General features: G+C 41.4%; 1 protein-coding gene and 1 pseudogene across 1 annotated transcript in view; one reads left to right on the top strand and one right to left on the bottom strand.

Moving 5' to 3' along the window:
- NREP (neuronal regeneration related protein) overlaps positions 1–2,440 on the bottom strand; it is a 31,200-nt gene extending 28,760 nt beyond the window's left edge. Inside the window, exon 1 of the mRNA XM_061429912.1 lies at positions 2,378–2,440. Coding sequence (XP_061285896.1) covers positions 2,378–2,380 — 3 coding nt within the window. The 5' untranslated portion in view covers positions 2,381–2,440. The remainder of the gene's footprint in view (positions 1–2,377) is intronic.
- A 2,166-nt stretch (positions 2,441–4,606) lies between these two features.
- Positions 4,607–19,848, top strand: part of LOC133255477 (protein NipSnap homolog 2-like) — a 90,960-nt pseudogene continuing 75,718 nt past the window's right edge.

Here is a 19,848-nt window from a genome sequence, read left to right as displayed (position 1 = left end):
ACGCAGTTGTATTTTTTCATAATGCAAAAAGTTATCATTGTGAAACATCATTTTAGGGTATGTCGAATGCCTAAATATTGAACCATTCTGTTTTGGATCCTAGAGTCTACTAGTTAATTTCTTACTCTGGAATGAGTTGATTATAAATTTGTATTTGGAATAAGCCCTTTACTAAACAGGTCAAAAACACTGAAATTAGACCCTTTTTAGTGTTTTGAAATATGGAAATCCATGTTTCTATATAAATGGAAAGATACGTCTCACAGAAAATATATAAAAGCTTATATATGTTCTAGAGGTGACTAGGTGTTAAGTGCACTGCTTCCCCAGAGCTAGTTTCTATCATATAAGAGATAAGTCTTTAAGTAAAGACTTAAAGATCAGCAAAGTAATTCCTGTTTTAATCAAGGAAAGAAAATAACTTCATTTTTCCAAAAAGGAGAAAAGGAGGTATAAGACACCTCTAATTTCAGTTAAAAAAAAAAAAGACAATCAAAATTTATTTTTTTTTACATTAGTATGTGAAAAGACTTTGAAGAGCTCAGACCTCCCGGAATAAGAAAATTGCTAGAAAGTTACTTGGAATCACCCACAGACAATAACTGTCGGTGGTTTCATTTCAGGCAATGGGCTTGTGCCAAAAGGGACTGACATCTTGATGAAAGGATCACCAAAAAGTTGTGAGAATTTTTCCATGACTAAAAATCCTTCCAAGAGCAACAAACTGATTTCTCATTCTGCCACCATAAATAGACGACAACTGTAAGAAACTGACAACATGTAACAATAATTCGAATTTGCTCTTCTGCACTCGAACTGTTCCAACTTTCATTCTGGGCTTTGGCACACATGCTTTACTTCCACAAAACTTACTCCGCTCACTGCTATGGAAACACGATATTTATTCTTTGAGCTTGATCTATAGGACTAATTTTGGCAGAATCAGTGGTCAGACTGATGTTTAACCAAACTAGTCACCTGACATTAAAACACACATGACTCTTCACACCCTCTTTATTCCAGGGTAAGGTTCTGGGATAAAGAGCTACAGGACAAGGTGGCGTGGCCAATCACAGTAAAAGGTAACGAAATAAACAAAAACACTTTGCAGTAGGTTATTTTATTACCATCCTAGAACCCTATGACAATGGCTAGTCAGGAATTTAATATCCATTTAGGAACCATTTGCACAAAACCTACTGATTAATTTCCTGTTTATCCCTTTTGCCTTCTACCTTAAGTTACTTAATTTGGTCATTATCAACCTATGCCCAAGCAAAATCTATTTTATTTGATGCTTTGACACCCACCTGTTGAAATGATAAGTGAGGCATACACAAAAAATAAACAGCTTACTTATTAACAGAATTCAAACAGAATTCATTTAACTGCTTCTGACTCACTTTTCTCCTTGGAAGCTTATACTTGGATTGCTCTCAAAGAAAACATCAAGTATATCGGATTCAATTTTGATTCATTAAATTCCTCCCTCGTTTAAAAGAAAAAACGAAAACTAAATTTGGAAACCACACACTCTTAAGTGGCAAAGAGGTGTTTTAAAGAGCATAAACATCTGCAGTAGGACATGCTGTACTTAACTAAAAAGTTTCATGACATTTCTGTTCTTTTTTTCAGTTCATTTCCATAGAGGAAATTTTTCAAAAAAGAGTAATACATGTATTCAACTGTTTTTAATGTGTATTTCATCTATTTCTTTAATCCATCATCGAACACTAAGCTGCCTCCTCTGTGAATCATAATGCTTGTCAGAAATAGTTACACCTTCATTTAGAGGATAACACGCTTATCTTCTAAAACTGAGCAGATGTCTCTCATAAATGAAGTTATAAATCAACGACAACAATAAAACAGTATTTGGGAGACAATAGAGTGTATTACCATAAAAGTCCATGCTCTACATATATACCGCTTTAGCATATACTATAGCTGTTGGATTAGCTGGACACAGACTCCTACTTTTGGGATAAGTTCTGGCTCTCTCTACTAAAAGACCCATTGCTTTGTTTGAGCCCCATTGCTTGCCACCTCTTCCACGTATGTCACAATTTATCACTCTTCTTAAAGAACAGAACAGTTTCTGTTGTTCAAGTTAAAAATTTTTCACTTCTGAAAGGAATTTCAGTTTTCTACTCAAAATGATTGAAAATCAAAAGATCTTATTCCTAATTCATCACATCCAATTAATATAAATTGCTGTACTGCAGAAGCTTGCCAGGCTGGATAGGAACCTCTGAAAGGTCATATAAGGTAGAAACAATGAAGGGTTCAGAGGAGATGAAGGTGGGTGGTTGATATTTATATGGAATAAAGACTGGTAAGAAGCAATTGAGAATCTCCTCTGATGACCAATTCTTACCATTTTGAGAATCCTTAACAGTCTTGGCCTTGCACCCTCCCTCTCTTCAGTCCAAGGAGACCAACCAACCTGCAAAATATGTTTAAATACAGTAGACAAATTGCCTTACCATAGGTCAGCAAATGAGAAATGCTTGTTTAGAGGTTACAGACAAATAATCATTTTCTGTGGTTAAGCTCAGTTACATGCAAATTATTGTAACCACTGGAGCTTCTGAAAGAGCTTTTCAAACAGTCTGCAGGCTTAAATAGGGGACAAAGGAATCCCTGGTACCTGGCTTTGCAGAGTCCTGGGCTATTCTTAGTGTTGGGTTCATCTTTAAATTGCAGGAGTTTAAAAGGCTTAATAACTTAAAAGTAGAATCAAGTGATAAAAATAGATTGTTTTCTGGCCGCTCTTTGTTCCCAGACATACTACTGGCAGTATATTTGCAATCAAGACAGCAGAATACGAATCAGCCTTGCACCGTGTAGTGTAATGCCTCAGAGTGGATATTTTTGGAAATGGCACTGCATTACATAACCTTCCGTGTTTAAAAAAAAAAAAAACACTACACTAAGGGGGAAAAGTCAGGAATATACACCATTATGCCCTTCTCCCTAAACCAAATAAACATTAATATACGTGCTGCGGTGATTTTCCTCTCAACCTTTGTGTCAGAATACAGTTCTTTTGTTAACATAAGTTATGACAAAAATTAAGATGAATGGAGAAACAAAGTTCTCTAACAGGGTATTATAAGCTCTTCGAGTTTTCCTATAATGGCATTACAGACACACAGAAATGCAAATCAGATTATTATCATCATCAAGCAAAAAGCAGTCACTTATTTTTAAGCCATCCCTCCCCCAAAGTTCAGCTGCTTTATAAGAAAATGCAGGGGGAAAGTGTTGCAAGATCGAATGCCTGAAAAGACCCTTGGAGGCGCAGCAGCTTTGAAAGAGTAATAAAGACTAAGGATGGAGGAACACAAATCCACTTTATAAAAGGGGAGGGGGGGGGTGTGCATGCACCGAAGTGCATTTAATGCAAAGAAACAAAACAGTTCCTAACAATGCTTTATTAGCAAGAAGAACAAAAATCACACCAACAAGCGAAAAACCCCACCCCTTCCCAACAGATTTCTCCCTCTGAACTTGTGCATTAGGAAAAAAAAAACACCCAAGTCAAATTCCAGCCTTAATGCAGCGGGACCAAAATGCCAGAATTTCTCTAAGTACAGGCTTCCGTTCTTTAAAATTTAGAGGGAAGAAGCATGAACTCTGCAGGGTTGGAGTCCAGCAAAGAGCAACGGCAAGAAATCGACACAAAAGAGAAAGCAGCGCTCCCGGCCGGGGATGGGAATGGCATATACTTACAGACAAAAGCCCCGTTCCCTGTTCACTCTCTCCTCTCTACACCTGAAACACAAATGTGGATGAAAAAGGGTATCATGCTAGAAAGACAGCTGGGGAAGGGGGGGTGGGGGGAGGGGGCGGGGGGAGGGAAAAGGGGTGGAGGAAAAGGAGGGAGGAGGGGGAAGGGAAACAAAACCCAAACCGGCTTCACTTCCAAGAAGTGCAGCCTTGGAAAAAGGAGGGGGAAGGTCTCCCTGCCTCGCGCTCTCTCTCCAAGAGTGTGTGTCTCTTTCTCTAAGAGTCAGTTTCTCTCTCTCTCCCTCTCTGCTGCTAGTGTGCTAGTGAACAATGAGCTAATTCTGATGGGCTGGCGCCACGCCAGCACCCCAGCCTCGCTGCCACTGTGCGGCCGCGGCGGAGCCAGACTGCTTACTCGGCAGGAATCGGCGACTCGGGGCCCGGTCGGCGAGCGGCCAACGCGCGCGCGCCCCGGCCCCCCGCACCCGGGAACCCCGAGCGCCGCGCCGCCCCCCTGCGCCTGCCGGGCCCGGGGACAAAGGGGCCCGCGGCTCCGCGCGCCGCCCCGGCCCCGCCCCCGGAGCGCGGCGCGCACACACCCGGCCCGGCCTCTCCCCCTTGGCGGGCTTCTCCGCCTCGACGTGCGGTTGCTTTTCAGACAAATAAGGAGGCGGAGGAGGCGGTTTGGGGGCGCGCCAGGCGTGAAGGCGGCCAGGGCGCTGCACAGCCCGGCGGCTGGCCAGGGCCCCGGGGAGAGGCGGCGCGGCCCGTACTGTAATAATAAACCTGCAGCAGAGGGCATCTGAGGGAAAGAGGACGGCGACCGGCGGCAGCCGCCTTCCCTTTTATGTGCCTGTCCGGAGCGGAGCAGAAAATGGTGCCCGCGGCGGCGCGGAGCCGCACTGACACACAAAGAGCCGGCCTTGCCCGCGTTTGCACACGGCCCGGGTCGGCCCCGCCGGGTACGCGCGCCCCGCTCCCGGCAGCGAAGAAGCCCGCAGCCCGAGCACCCCCGGGGCCCTGTGGCTGCGCGCGCGCGCGCGCGCGCGCACACACACACACACACACGTGCGTGCACAGACAGCAAGAGGCTGAGATCTGGTATGATCAGCACAAGACACCCGCCCCAAGATTTAGTAGGTTCCCACTCTCAGCCCCACTGAAATCGTACTTTTGAAAACGAGATTGCATTTTAAAAGAGGTTCTTTGCATTTCTGATTTTTTAAAAACCTCATCTTTCTTGCTTAAAATATGACTGTCTTTTTTACAGTAATTTAAAAGCTCAAAATTTTGCTACAAATTCGAACAAGCTGATTTTGTTGCCAACCAAACAGGATATAATTTTATGGTAATTGTCAGATGTTAGAGGGCAGGGCTATTTCCTAATTAAATTGCTTTGCCAAGAAAAAAAGATATGAAGGATCATAATGTCTTTTAAATTTGCCATCAACATTTTTACTTCTGATCACTGAAAGCAATGTTTTCCATTATAACAATCAAAAGAAAGGGCGGATGGACTTACAAAAACTAAGTTCTTAAACATTTCACTACAAAAGTAGCAGCAAATACTGATTAGACCGCTAGCGGGTGTAAAGTTGAAGGGGCCCACTTGGAGCTTCCCTGAATCAATCTAAAACATCACAGATATTTTCCTAAGGACAACAAGAAAACTTACTTTGGAACCATAACTAGGAACAAAGGGAAAAAACAAGTCTCAGTGAATGTCCCTAATGCCTTCAGGGTCAGGGTTCACCCGCCCGGAAAATGATGGAAGGCAGGTCTGGGGAGTAAATGGGGCAGTGGCATAGGGCAGAAGCCTGGGGGCTGCCTCTGTAGGTCTGAAAGGGCACCCCAACACTGAGATCGTAGGTAACCTCAGAATCAGATTTGAAACCCAAGAGGGCACTGCCACATGGACCAAAAATCTATCCCAGGAAAATATGTTCAAAAGTTATGTCTACAAGAAAGCATTTCTACAAACATACCCACACACACATTGACTTTATTTTTTTTAATTTATTTAAATTGGAGGCTAATTACTTTACAATATTGTGGTGGTTTTTGCCATACATTGACATGAATCAGCCAAAGGGGTACATGTGTTCCCCATCCTGAACCCCACTCCCACCTCCCTCCCCATCCCATCCCTCAGGGTCATCCCAGCGCACCAGCCCTGAGCACCCTGTCTCATGCATAGAACCTGGACTGGCGATCTGTTTCACATATGATAATATACATGTTTCAATGCTATTCTCTCAAATCATCCCACCCTCGCCTTCTCCCACAGAGTCCAAAAGTCTGTTCTTTACATCTGTGTCTCTTGCTGTCTTGCATATAGGATCATTGTTACCATCTTTCTAAATTCCATATATATGTGTTAATATACTGTATTGGTGTTTTTCTTTCTGACTTACTTCGCTCTGTATAATAGGCTCCAGTTTCATGCACCTCATTAAAGCTGATTCAAATGCATTCTTTTTAATAGCTGAGTAATATTCCACTGTGTATATGTACCACAGCTTTCTTAAACATTCGTCTGCCGATGGACATCTAGGTTGCTTCCATGTCCTGGCTATTGTAAACAGAGGTGCAATGAACATTGGGGTACACGTGTCTCTTTCAATTCTGGTTTCCTCGGACACACATTGACTTTAGTGTTTATGCAAAATTTACCTAAGATGACATTCTTTCAAAACACAGGGAAACTTGGAAATTATAATATGCTAATTTTTCTTCATGTCTAATCACAGACATCTAGGTGACACGGATTTTTTCAAGAAATAAGAACAATGGGTCAGAATCATAATCTACTTACTGTGTTCCAGAAAACCATTGCAAACCAACTATAGGAAACATTCTTGAGTCCTCTGAGTGTAGGAGACTACACTAGCCACTAGGGACATGCATAGGGGCACCCACCATGTCACCTCACCCAAGAAATGTAGCAACAGCTGTTTCACTTGCTCCTGGCTATCATGCTCAGTACCGCTCCCATCTATCCTGTGGGTGACATGGTAGATCTGCTCTCCTGAAATACTTTTTAATCCCTGCTCCATTATAGTACAAAGACCATACATACTTACTCTTCTACTTAAAACTTGCCACAATGTGACCGCAATCTAACATTCTAGTTTTATCACCCCACCTCTTTCCCAATCATGGTTTATGTCCTTTGCTTCTGTATGGTTCATTACTTAGGGCATATATTCATCCCGCCACCACTAACAGTTAGGAAACAAACTCATACAAACACTGACAAACTGAAATGCCTCAATTTCAGGGATATTCTGACATCTGGGGTCAGATGACTCTTTGATGGGGCCAAGGGAACCAATGAGGAAGATATAGCAGGCCATACAGTTCACTGGGAAGAGAGCATGAACTAAAACATTTGATCTATCAGTTCAGTTCAGTTCAGCTCCTCAGTTGTGTCCGACTCTGTACCCCCATGGACTGCAGCATGCCAGGCTTCCCTGTCCATTCACCAACTCCTGGAACTTACTGAAACTCATGTCCATTGAGTCGGTGATGCCATCCAACCATCTTATCTTCTGTCATCCCCTTTTCCTCCCGCCTTCAATCGTTCCCAGGATCAGGGTCTTTTCCAATGAGTCACTTCTTCCTATTAGGTCATCAAATTTTGGAGTTTCAGCTTCAGCATCAGTCCTTTCAATGAATATTCAGGACTGATTTCCTTTAGGATGGACTGGTTGGATCTCTTTGAAGTCCAAGGGACTCTCATGAGTCTTCTCCAGCACCACAGTTCAAAAGAATCAATACTTCAGTGCTCAGCTTTCTTTATAGTCCAACTCTCGCATCCACACATGACTACTGGAAAAACCATAGCTTTGACTAGGCTGACTGGGCAAAGTAATATCTCTGCTTTTTAATATGCTGTCTAGGTTGGTCATAGCTTTTCTTCAAAGGAGCAAGTGTCTTTTAATTTCACAGCTGCAGTCACCATCTGCAGTGATTTTGGAGCTCCCCAAAATAAAATCTGTCACTGTTTCCATTATTTCCGCATATATTTCCCATGAAGTGATTGGACCAAATGCCATGATCATGGTTTTCTGAATGTGGAGGTTTAAGCCAACTTTTTCACTCTCCTCTTTCACTTTCATCAAGAGGTTCTTTAATTCTTCTTTGCTTTCTGCCATAAGGATGGTGTCATCTGTGTATCTGAGGTTATTGATATTTCTCCCAGCAGTCTTGATTCCAGCTTGTGCTTCATCCAGCCCAGCATTTTGCATGATGTACTCTGCATAGAAGTTAAATAAGCAGAGTGACAATATACAGCCTTGACGTACTCCTTTTCCTATTTGGAACCAGTCTGTTGTTCCATGTCCGGTTCTAACTGTTGCTTCTTTACCTGCATACAGATTTCTCAGGAGGCAGGTCAAGTGATCTGGTATTCCAATCTCTTCAAGAATTTTACACAGTTTGTTGTGATCCACACAGTCAAAGGCTTTGGCATAGTCAATAAAGCAGAAGTAGATGCTTTTCTGGAACTCTCTTGCTTTTTCGATGATCCAGCAGATGTTGGCACTTTGATCTGTGGTTCCTATGCCTTTTCTAAATCCAGCTTGAAATCTGGAAGTTCACAGGTCACATACTGTGGAAGCCTGGCTTGAAGAATTTTGAGAATTACTATACTAGCGTGTGAGATGAGTGCAGTTGTGCAGTAGTTTGAGCATTCTTTGGCATTGCCTTTCTTTGGGGTTGGAATGAAAATTGACCTTTTCCAGTCCTGTGGCCACGGCTGAGTTTTCCAAATTTGCTGGCATATTGAGTGCAGCACTTTCACAGCATTATCTTTCAGGATTTGAAATAGCTCAATGGGATTTCCATCACCTCCACTAGCTCTGTTCATAGTGATGCTTCCTAAAGCCCACTTGACTTCGCATTCCAGGAGGTCTGGCTCTAGGTGAGTGATTACACCATCATGGTTATCTGGGTCATGAAGATCTTTTTTGTATAGTTCTTCTGTATATTCTTGCTACCTCTTCTTAATATCTTCTGCTTCTGTTAGGTCCATAACATTTCTGTCCTTTATTGTGCCCATCTTTGCATGAAATGTTTCCTTGGTATCTCTAATTTTCTTGAAGAGATCTCTAGTCTTTCCCATTCTATTGTTTTCCTCTATTTCTTTGCATTGATCGCTGAGGAAGGCTTTCTTATCTCTCCTTGCTATTCTTTGGAACTCTGCATTCAGATGGGTATATCTTTTCTTTTCTCCTTTGCCCTTAGTTTCTCTTCTTTTCCCAGCTATTTGTAAGGCCTCCTCAGACACCGTTTTGCCTTTTTTCATTTCTTTTTCTTGGGGATGGTCTTGATCCCTGCCTCCTGTATAACGTCACAAACCTCCATCCATAGTTCTTCAGGCACTCTATCAGATCTAATCACTTGACTCTATCTGTCACTTCCACTGTATAATCATAAGGGATTTGATTTAGGTCATAACTGAATGGTCTAGTGGTTTTCCCTACTTTCTTCAATTTAAGTCTGAATTTGGCAATAAGGAGTTCATGGTCTGAGCCATAGTCAGCTCCCAGTCTTGTTTTTGCTGACTGTATAGAGCTTCTCCATCTTTGGCTGCAAAGAATATAATCAATCTGATTTTGGTATTGACCATCTGGTGATGTCCATGTGTAGAGTCTTCTGTTGTGTTGTTGGAAGAGGGTGTTTGCTATGACCAGTGCATTCTCTTGGAAAAACTCTGTTAACCTTCGGCTTGTTTTGTTTCATACTCCAAGGCCAAATTTGCCTGTTACTCCAGGTATCTCTTGACTTACTCCTTTTGCGTTCCAGTCCCTTGTAATGTAAAGGACATCTTTTTTGGATGTTAGTTCTAGAAGTTCTTGTAGGTCTTCATAGAACTGTTCAACTTCAGCTTCTTCAGTTTTACTTGTTGGGGCATAGACTTGGATTACCGTGATATTGAATGGTTTGCCTTGGAAATGAACAGAGATCATTCTGTCGTTTTTGAGATTGCATCCAAGTACTGCATTTCAGACTCTATTGTTGACCATGATGGCTACTCCGTGTCTTCTAAGGGATTCTTGCCCACAGTAGTAGATATAATGGTCATCTGAGTTAAATTCACCCATTCCAGTCCATTTTAGTTCACTGATTCCTAAAATGTCAGTATTCACACTTGCCACCTCCTGTTTGACCACTTCCAGTTTGCCTTGATTCATGGACATAACATTCCGGGTTCCTGTTCAATATTGCTCTCTACAATATTTGATCAATGACTGTTGACAGTCACTGACAGAAGAATCGTGCATAAGAACCTGATTGCTGTATTGTATTTCTAACATGTATGCAAAAGAAGAGCCCATCAGAGGACTTGGTCAAAGGAGAAGATGTGCTTTATATATAGGTTTTCCTTCAATCTCTCTTAGATATATAGTTATTGAATGTATCTTCATATATTCAAATATATATTCCTGCAAGAAAACTATTTTTAAGCCCCTCATTGCTTTATATAATAAGTTAGGTGAGTTTGAATTCTAAGTGAAAAGTTGTGTATAAACGCAGTTCCAGCCAAGCATATATGACCCTGGATAAATTGTTTAACCCTTTAGTCTGAGTTTCTTCATCTTTAAGTTGGGGTTTACATTCTAAACCCAGTGTGCTGTATTAGGTAGAACTGCATACCATGTTTAGCATTTAGTTAGCATTACATACACAGTAGCTTCATAGGCTATAATAGAAGTACTCCAGGGAACTTTATAGAGTAAAACTTACATGACATATGGTGGTTTGTCCCACCTTTGCTTCTGGCCTCATCTCTAGTTCCTCTCTGGTCCACCCAAATGGTGCTCCCCAGTGAGTCCTGCATGACTCTAGTCTTTTCACTTGTGGCTCCTGCTGCCACAGTGCCTCTTCCCTCTTCTTTAGTGTGTTAACTCCTGCTCATTTTTCACAAATTTGGGTTGTGTATCTCCTCCTTTAGGAAATCTTCTCTGAAGCCCTGGTTTAATTTAGAAAGGAACCTTCCTGCTCAATATGCACCCTGTACAAAACTCTATAAATGTTCTTATCATACTGCCCTGTAACTTTTACTTTATTTTTCTGTCTTCACCACTAGGCTGCAAATTCTATGAAGGGACAGACTAAAGACATTTTTGATTACCTGCCTGACACCATTGTCTCTTTCCTTTTCCACATTCTTAATGAAACCCTGATTTTGTCATGGTCCCCATTCTTCTCCCATACAGCCCATGATTCCAGGGAGTTCAGTCGCTCAGATTCCAGGGAAGGTGACCCTAAAGAGTAGATACTAATTATTTTAGCCAATCGGTGTATTGAATTGCCTGGATATAATAATGCTCACCCAGATGTGAGCATGTGACCAACAGACTGAAGGGAAGTAATTATATTGCATGTTAGAACTAAGAAATTTGAATTCCATGCTTAAGGCAATATAGAACTATTGATGAAATTTAATCTAAAATTGACATGACCAGATTTCTTCCCTTAGTTCAATTCAGTTCAGAAGTGTCCAACTCTTTGTGACCCCATGGACTGCAGCACACCAGTCTTCCCTGTCCATTACCAACTCCCAGAGTTTGCTCAGACTCATGTCCATCGAGTTGGTGATGCCATCCAACCATCTCATCCTCTGTTGTCCCCTTTTCCTCCTGTCTTCAATCTTTTCCAGCACCAAGGTCTCTTCCAATAAGTCAGTTCTTGCATATGGTGGCCAAAGTATTGGAGCTTCAGCTTCAGCATCAGCCTTCCAATGAATATTCAGGACTGATTTCCTTTAGGCTTGGATCTCCTTGTAGTCCAATGGACTCTCAAGAGTCTTTTCCAACACCACAGTTCAAAAGCATCAATTTTTCAGTGCTCAGCTTTCTTTATGCGCCAACTCTCACATCCATAGCTTTGACTATATGGACCTTTGTTGGTTAAAGTATTAGAGCAGTTTGGAGGATAAATTTTAGTAGGGAGAAAGGGCAGAATTGGGGAAATAAGATAAATGAGGGGATTTAGTATTCCAGGTGACTAATTATAAATATCCCCAATTAAGATAGAGACCATGGGAAAGGAGTTGAGGGTGGAAGTCAAATTACATTCCAAGGCTGCTGCTGCTGTGAAACCCCATTAGACGGCAGCCCACCAGGCTCCCCCATCCCTGGGATTCTCCAGGCAAGAACACTGGAGTGGGTTGCCATTTCCTTCTCCAATGCATGAAAGTGAAAAGTGAAAGTGAAGTCGCTCAGTCGTGTCTGACTCTTATCGACCCCATGGACTGTAGCCTACCAGGCTCCTCCATCCATGGGATTTTCCAGGCAAGAGTACTGGAGTGGGGTGCCATTGCCTTCTCCAAGGCAGAATCACACAATTCATGAGGGGTTTAACAGAGTAATGGGGATTAGCTGGAGAAAAGAATCCAAGATGATTCCAGGTTTCTAGCTCTATGACTGCTTAGATGATGATGGTTCCTCCTGAAATAGGAAATACAAGAAAAGTGGATCTGGGAAGAGAAGGAAGTGAAATGAGCTCATCTTTGTACCTGTTGAGCATAGAACTCATACATTCAGTAGCCCAACAGCAAGCTTTGAATAATTTTCCTACCACAACCTCCCTTTCCCTCATGCATCCCTCCTATGATGTGCTATGTCCTATGATTGTGTCCCCTCCAAAATTCAGATATTGAAGTCCTGACCCCTGGTGTCTCATAATGGTACTATATTTGGTGACAGGGTCTTTAAAGAGATGATTAAGGTGAAATGGGGCTTCCCTGGTGGCTCACTGGTATAGAATCTGCCTGCCAATGCATGAGACACAGGAGATATGGCTTCAATTCCTGGATCGGGAAGATCCCCTGGAGAAGGAAATGGCAACCCACTCCAGTATTCTTGCCTGGGAAATCCCATGGACAGAGGATCCTGGTGGACTACAGTCCATGGGGTTGCAAAAGTTGGTCATGACTTAGTGCCTGAGCATGTATGGTAAAATACCTCACAAGAGTAGGCCCTAATCCAGTGTGACTTGCGTCCTTATAAGAAGGAAATTAAGACCCGTGAACCAGTGAACCAGTGAACTAGCTCAGTCGTGTCCGACTCTTTGCGACCCCATGGACTGTGGCCTATCAGGCTCTTCCGCCCATGGAATTTCCCAGGCAAGAGTACTAGAGTGGGTTGCCATTTTCTTCTCCTGGGGATCTTCCCGACCCAGGGATTGAACCTAGGTCTCCCGCATTACAGGCGGACGCTTTACTGTCTGAGCCACCAGGGAAGCCCTCAGACCCAGGTGCACACACAAAATAAAGACCGTGTACAGATGTACAGATGCTGGGAGAAGGTGCTCCATCTATGAGTCAAGGAGATTATCTTGAAAGAAACCAACTCTGCTGACACCTTGATCGCCAGATTTATGAGAAAATAAACTGCTGTTGTTTAAGCCACCCCGTCTGTGGTATTTTGTTATTGCAGCCCTAACAGATTAATACACCCACATGATACTAAGCATCCAGGATAGTAAAGGATTTGTAAGATTTCTATTTGTTATCAGTTTCAGGATATTGTAAAATATCAATAGAAAATCCAAGAAGAAGCCTAGGCCTAATGAATAACATGTCTACTAAGGGCAAGGGTTTGTCCAAACCCAGAAAGTTACACTAAATATGTATATGAAAGTTGCAGCCGTGAAGGCTCATCTGAAATCGAGGGTTCGTGGTTCTCAGAACAGCATTCCAAAACACATAAGGAAGCCAACTTACAATCAACACTGTCCACTTGCAAGTTTCCAGCTGTATTTACACAGCTGCTGAAGGCAGCACAGATGAGGATCCTTCACTCCACCACCGACGAACCTACACTGAAAGTAAGTTCAGAAAAGTGCCTTCACATTTGAGAACTCAGTAAGTCTCAGGAAGGAACACAAGATAAGAACCGAGCGATCGATGTTGGGGACATTGGCAATGAAAGGAAGAAAAATAGATTTACATTTAGGAAGATGTGAAATCTGAATGTAAAGTGGATATAGGATAACTTCTAATTTACATCACTCTATCAAACATAATGATGAACATAGCATTTGAGAGATAAAAGACAAATGTAAGAGATGAATAACTTTTGAAGACCATGGTTCTCTCAATCTTGTATTTTGTCCAACATCTGGAAATGTTGTTATCCCTCCTGTAGGTGAAGAACAAGCTGGCTGTTGTAGAAACAAGAGAGATAAATGGAAGGAATGTCTCAAAGGAAGATTTATTCAGATTATCCTGCTATGCAAAACAGACCCATATAAAACATATTTTAAAATTAGCCTTCTGCTTGCCTTCAAACTTATCTGAATGGTGGTGTAAAACCTTAAAAATAATATGAGTGGTAAATGCTGTTCCAAAACAAGTATAGGGAATTTATTTTAAAGATCCCAGTGAGCATGTGTGTGTGTTAGCTAACTAACCTTAACAAAGAAGAATGTTTTTTGTTTTTTTTTTCCCATGGGAAATTGTGAATTTTAACATTGATTTATCAATGGATACTCTCTCTAACACTGGGAAAATGCAGAAATCTGCTCTAAAAAGCTGACAGAACATATACTACCATATGAAGGTAGCACTCACCTTATTTAAGACATGGAGTAACAAGAAAAGGTCTCCAGACTTAAATATCCCTTGCTATTGTGCCATGGTTAAAACCAAATTCCATACATACTAAATCTAGTTTTGAAATTAAATGCCTTGATAGCTAAACCAAGCTCTGTCATCTCAGGTGGGTGGTCACCCTCAGACCTCAGGATTCAACCGCACCTGAGATGCCCAGGGTTGTAGTTTGGGGCACCTTCCTCGCCTCATCGCCCTTCTCACCTGACCAGTCACGGAGAGTGGAGATGGAAGGACGAGGCTGACCAAAGAGAGAAACAGCTGACTAGAAGCCCGAAGGCTTTTTGTCTTTAGTATGAGGTTCTTCTTTTTAAAAAATTGGAGTGATTTACTTCCTCTCCTTGTGGAGATACTCAAGAAGGTAAACTCTTGCCATAATTTTCAGGCATCAGATGCTGTGGTGCCCTGGAATACATGGGAATACACAGGCAGAGTATGATGAAAGTGTTTGAACTTAAAAATAACACTGTCACATGTTTTGTTGTTCTTTATCATCTTGTGAAAATCTTCCAAAATATATCCTATAAGGTTCAAGAAACAGATTGTGTTATTCCTATTTAACATGAGAAAGAAGGCAAAAATATTGAAAGAAGTCCCTTAGTAGCACTGGACTATCTAAATCATGACTGGACTGCGTTACTTTTCACCAAAAACCCTCCATTACTCAGAGACCAGCACTTGGAAGCAAGCATTCCCCACGGGCAGGGAGTCAGCTTACAGAGACCTTGTGTCAGTGCTGGAGCAACAGTATCCTCACTTCACAGATGAAAACCTGAGGTGGAGAGAAAGTCAGCCAACTACTTAATGTACTGTAAAGAGTAGAGCTGGGATTTGAACTCAAGAAGTCTGACTCTAGAGTTCTGTCTCTTAATCATCATGCTCTTGTACTTCCTCTGCTGGGCACAGAGGCCTAGAAATTTCCAGACTCAACAGACACCGGTTAGTCCTTCACTTCTTGACTCCCCTTAATTTCTTTTTTTTTTTTTTCTTCCAATTTTATTTTATTTTTAAACTTTACATAATTGTATTAGTTTTGCCAAATATCAAAATGAATTTCTTAGCCCAACTTTCTGGCTTCTTTTGATCTTTACACCAACTCATCTTCCTTCTTCTATCCTGTAAATTCTGGCAATTTACAGAAATGACATGGTTCTACAGGGAGAACAACTTGTAAAAAAGACATGTAAACTGGCCCTAAAACAGTGTGAGATTCTCTGAAATGATTAACTTATTTTGCAAATGGTTTTGAATGACATCATGTACCAGTTACTCCACCAAATACTGGTAATAACATATTGTCAGAAAACAGAACTGAAAAACTAAGGTTCTCTTCCCCAGCTCTCCACCCATACCACACACATATACTCATTTACATGCCTATTGTTGTAAAAGCACACAGATTTCATAACCTCAGGTTCATCTTGGTTTTGGCAGTATGTGTTTTTGTTCTTTCATTCTAAATTAAACACCTTGTTAGAGTTTAAAAATATGTTCTAATCATTTTTTAAAAGTGTAAAGTTTTATTTTTGCTGATTCTGGAAGGCATCATAATAAAACAGTGAAAATTTGACTATGTGATTGGGAAGTCCTGTGAGACTTTCCTGAGACTTCTGAGCATGTGCATATTAGGAAGCTGAAATATGAAGAGTTCAAGAAAAACTGCCAGGTCTTCATTTGCATCCTTGCCTCATTTTGCACCAAAAGATCAGAGCCTTAAAGCATCCAGCTGTAATCCCTTAACTATGCCCTGAAGGGCTGAAAGTGTTAAACACTCAATTAAACACTCACCAGGGACTTCCCTGGTGGCTCAGATGGTAAAGCGTCTGTCTACAATGCGGGAGACCTCGGCTCGATTCCTGGGTCGAGAAGATTCCCTGGAGAAGGAAATGGCAACCCACTCCAGTACTCTTGCCTAGAAAATCCCATGGACGGAGGATCCTGGTGCAGGCTACTGCCCATGGGGTCGCAAAGAGTCGAACACAACTGAGCGACTTCACTTTCAATTTCAGAGAGAGAATTCTTAGGTTTAGACAATCAAGATCACAAGTGCAGAGGGTGGCACAAGGTGGTTCTCTGCTGTGTATCTTCAGTTGCCTCCTACACACGAATCCCCCTCGACGGACATCTGAAAGCCTCTCTGCTTGGGTCTCCCCCGCTTCCCTCGTCTAGGAGGCACTCTTAACTCTTGGCCTCTCTTGCTCCTCCTCCTCTCATCCCCCTTGGAGTTCTGGTGCTCCCTCTTCACAACCTCAAGTTCAGATGAGCAGTCTACTGACTTCTCCTCCAAGGAGTCAGGCGTCCTTCCGGGTGGGAGAGAAGAGCTGAAGGTCCAGGAAACGGGTGGGGAAGGGCTTTTTCCTTCAAAGAGCTGGACAAGGGAAGAAAATTTCTTTCTGTCACAAATCATACAAATGGTAATTCTTCATTGGTTGCTAAGTTCAGAAACTTCTTTGTTCCTTCTGTCAACAAATTTACTTTTTATAGTTTTGTAGTTTAAAATGTCCTGAATTCTTTTTGTCAAATTTTCATAAGTTTCAATATACTTTAAACTTCTCCCCTACCCCCAGGGATTCAAGGACACACGTGAACAAAGTCTAAATTGATGATGTTTAAATGGAATGCAGTCAGGAATTTTGATGCTTCAACCTGAGTTAGGCTTAAAATATATGAATACAAAATAAATGAAAATATACGAATAAACTTTAGTTAGGCTAAAAATATATGAATATATTCTTATAAGACAAGTTAATGAGATAAACAAAAGTTAAGCTTTTAAAACTCTAGCTTTATATTTCAGTTTGGCTTCACCCTATTTGCAGTAATTTTCACAAAATGTGCTGCTAATTATAGAAAAATTATTAAAGCAGTCCCTGAAAGATTTATGCTTAGGAGTAGTTCACTGGCAACTGTCCTGAGTAGCTTTACAAGGTAAAAAAGTAGCAGAAACCTCTGTCTCCAAGACAGATCTTTTCTCCTTTGTCTAAGTGTCCACGGCACATCCCTACCTGAATGACTCATAGGCATCATAAACTCACCTTATCCAAAACTGAAGTTATTGTCTTGGAAGTATGGGACCATCTTCTGTTCTGTTTATGCAAATGGTCACACTTCCAGAAATCCCTCTTCTAAACAATCCCCAATTTGGGTGTTAATCCCATATTTTAAATATGATCTTTCAAGCCTCAAGCATTACCCTCTCTGTGAAGTTTGCCTGATGGCCCCAGTTACTCCTCATGGCACCCTTCACTTGATTCAATAAATATTTATTGAGTATCTGCTTACTATGAGCAAGGCAGAGGGCTAGGCACTGGAGATAGAGCCATGAACAAGATAGACCAGGAACTGTCTTATGGAATTTAATTCTACAATTACAATTACATATTCAAGATATAAATAAAAAATTAGTAAGCAAGGCATTTTTAGATAAAGACTTAAAAAACGATGTGGTAAAGATTGGGGACAAAGTTGACACTTGAGCTAAGACCTGAATAATGAAATAGAGCCAGCAATTGAAAGACATGGAGAATACACATCCCTATGGGGGGTGGGAGGCAAGTGCAAAAGTACTGAGGCATAGATCAGTGGGTGTGTTCAAGGAGAGGAAAAGTGTGATTGAGATAACTAGAGGGTAGTGAGGTAGAGGAAAGAGTAATAAAGATGAGACCAGAAAGGCACGATTGTTCTAATTTAGTACGTGCTATGTTGTATTGTAAGACCACCATGTCTGCTTGTCTTATCACCAGACTGAGGGTTATTACTTTTGATTTTTGGATCCCTGATGTCTGACATAAAACCATAAAAAGAAGGTAAAATATCTGCTTAATGTATAAATACAAAATAGCACACGTTTTCTTCAAAAATAGAGTTTTAAGTGGTCAACTGATTCAAGAGAATGAAGTTTTACTAAATGTTTAATAAATTACCAATATTCAACTTCAAATATGCACAGAACCTGTGGAGAGTTATAAAAGCAAACTAGTTTCTTTCTTTAGGCTCTAAAGGCAGCTGTTAGCTTTATAATTCATTTGAGGTGTTAAAATTATTTTTCTTACTCCTTAACCATAGCAAGCTCAAGTTTGATTTAGTGCCAAAGTTGAAATGAAGTTGATGTTAATTTGTCTAGACTTCAGGAAGGAAAAATAATGAATTATTCGCAATTATCCCCTCTCCCTGGGAAAGCAACAGAAAAAAGTCCTATAACGTGACTTGAATGACTACTTTCAAAGTATTCTCCAAAACTCATACATGGCAACTTTTTCTTCTGCCAGGAAAGAAATATTTAATATAGAAAAATCTGTTTTCACCTAAAGAACAAAAGTATTTAAATTTATTTTTCTTATCCAGTTCAATTCAGTTCAGTCGCTCAGTCGTGTCCGACTCTTTGCGACCCCATGAATCGCAGCACGTCAGGCCTCCCTGTCCATCACCAACTCCTGGAGTTCACTCAGACTCACGTCCATCGAGTCAGTGATGCCATCCAGCCATCTCATCCTCTGTCGTCCCCTTCTCCTCCTGCCCCCAATCCCTCCCAGCATCAGAGTCTTTTCCAATGAGTCAACTCTTCGCATGAGGTGGCCAAAGTACTGGAGTTTCAGCTTTAGCATCATTCTTTCCAAAGAAATCCCAGGGCTGATCTCTTTCAGAATGGACTGGTAGGATCTCCTTGCAGTCCAAGGGACTCTCAAGAGTCTTCTCCAACACCACAGTTCAAAAGCATCAATTTGGTGCTCAGCTTTCTTCACAGTCCAACACTCACATCCATACATGACCACAGGAAAAGCCATAGCCTTGACTAGACGGACCTTTATTGGCAAAGTAATGTCTCTGCTTTTGAATATGCTATCTAGGTTGGTCATAACTTTCCTTCCAAGGAGTAAGCGTCTTTTAATTTCATGGCTGCAGTCACCATCTGCAGTGATTTTGGAGCCCAAAAAATAAAGTCTGACAAATGTTAAAAAAAAATGTGTTTGCTATAGCTATTAGGGAACTTCCCTTGCAGCTCAGATGGTAAAGAATCCACCTGCAATGCAGAATACCTGGGTTTGGTCCCTGGGTTGGGAAGATCCCCTGGAGAAGGGAATGGCTACCCACTCCAGTATTCTGGCCTGGAGAATTCCACGGACAGAGGCGCCTGGAAGGCTACAGTCCATGGGGTCGCAAAGAGTCAGACATGACTGTTAGAATGCATAGCTATTAGAATAGGACTAATCTATTTAGAAATCACGAAATGATGCAGAATGTACTTAAATAGTAGGTAAAGACAGATAAATGATTGTGGAGGGAAGGAATGAAAGAAGCAGCTATTCAGCTATGTGTTTTGAGAGGTACTGTGTTAGGTCCATTCTCCTGCATAATTCCCCTTAAACTTCACAAAATTCTTTGAGTCAGGCATTTTTAACTCATTTTAACAGATGTGGGATTACTGAGTAAATAATTTGCTGGGATCACACAGTTACTACATGACAGCATTTGAAAGCAGGACTGTCTGACTGGAG

Source organism: Bos javanicus, chromosome 10 (genome assembly GCF_032452875.1).
Source record: "Bos javanicus breed banteng chromosome 10, ARS-OSU_banteng_1.0, whole genome shotgun sequence".
In the NCBI taxonomy this organism is placed as follows: Eukaryota; Metazoa; Chordata; class Mammalia; order Artiodactyla; family Bovidae; genus Bos; species Bos javanicus.
The sequence above is the reverse complement of the archived record's forward strand: the minus strand, read 5'-3'. Positions and strand labels throughout refer to the sequence as shown.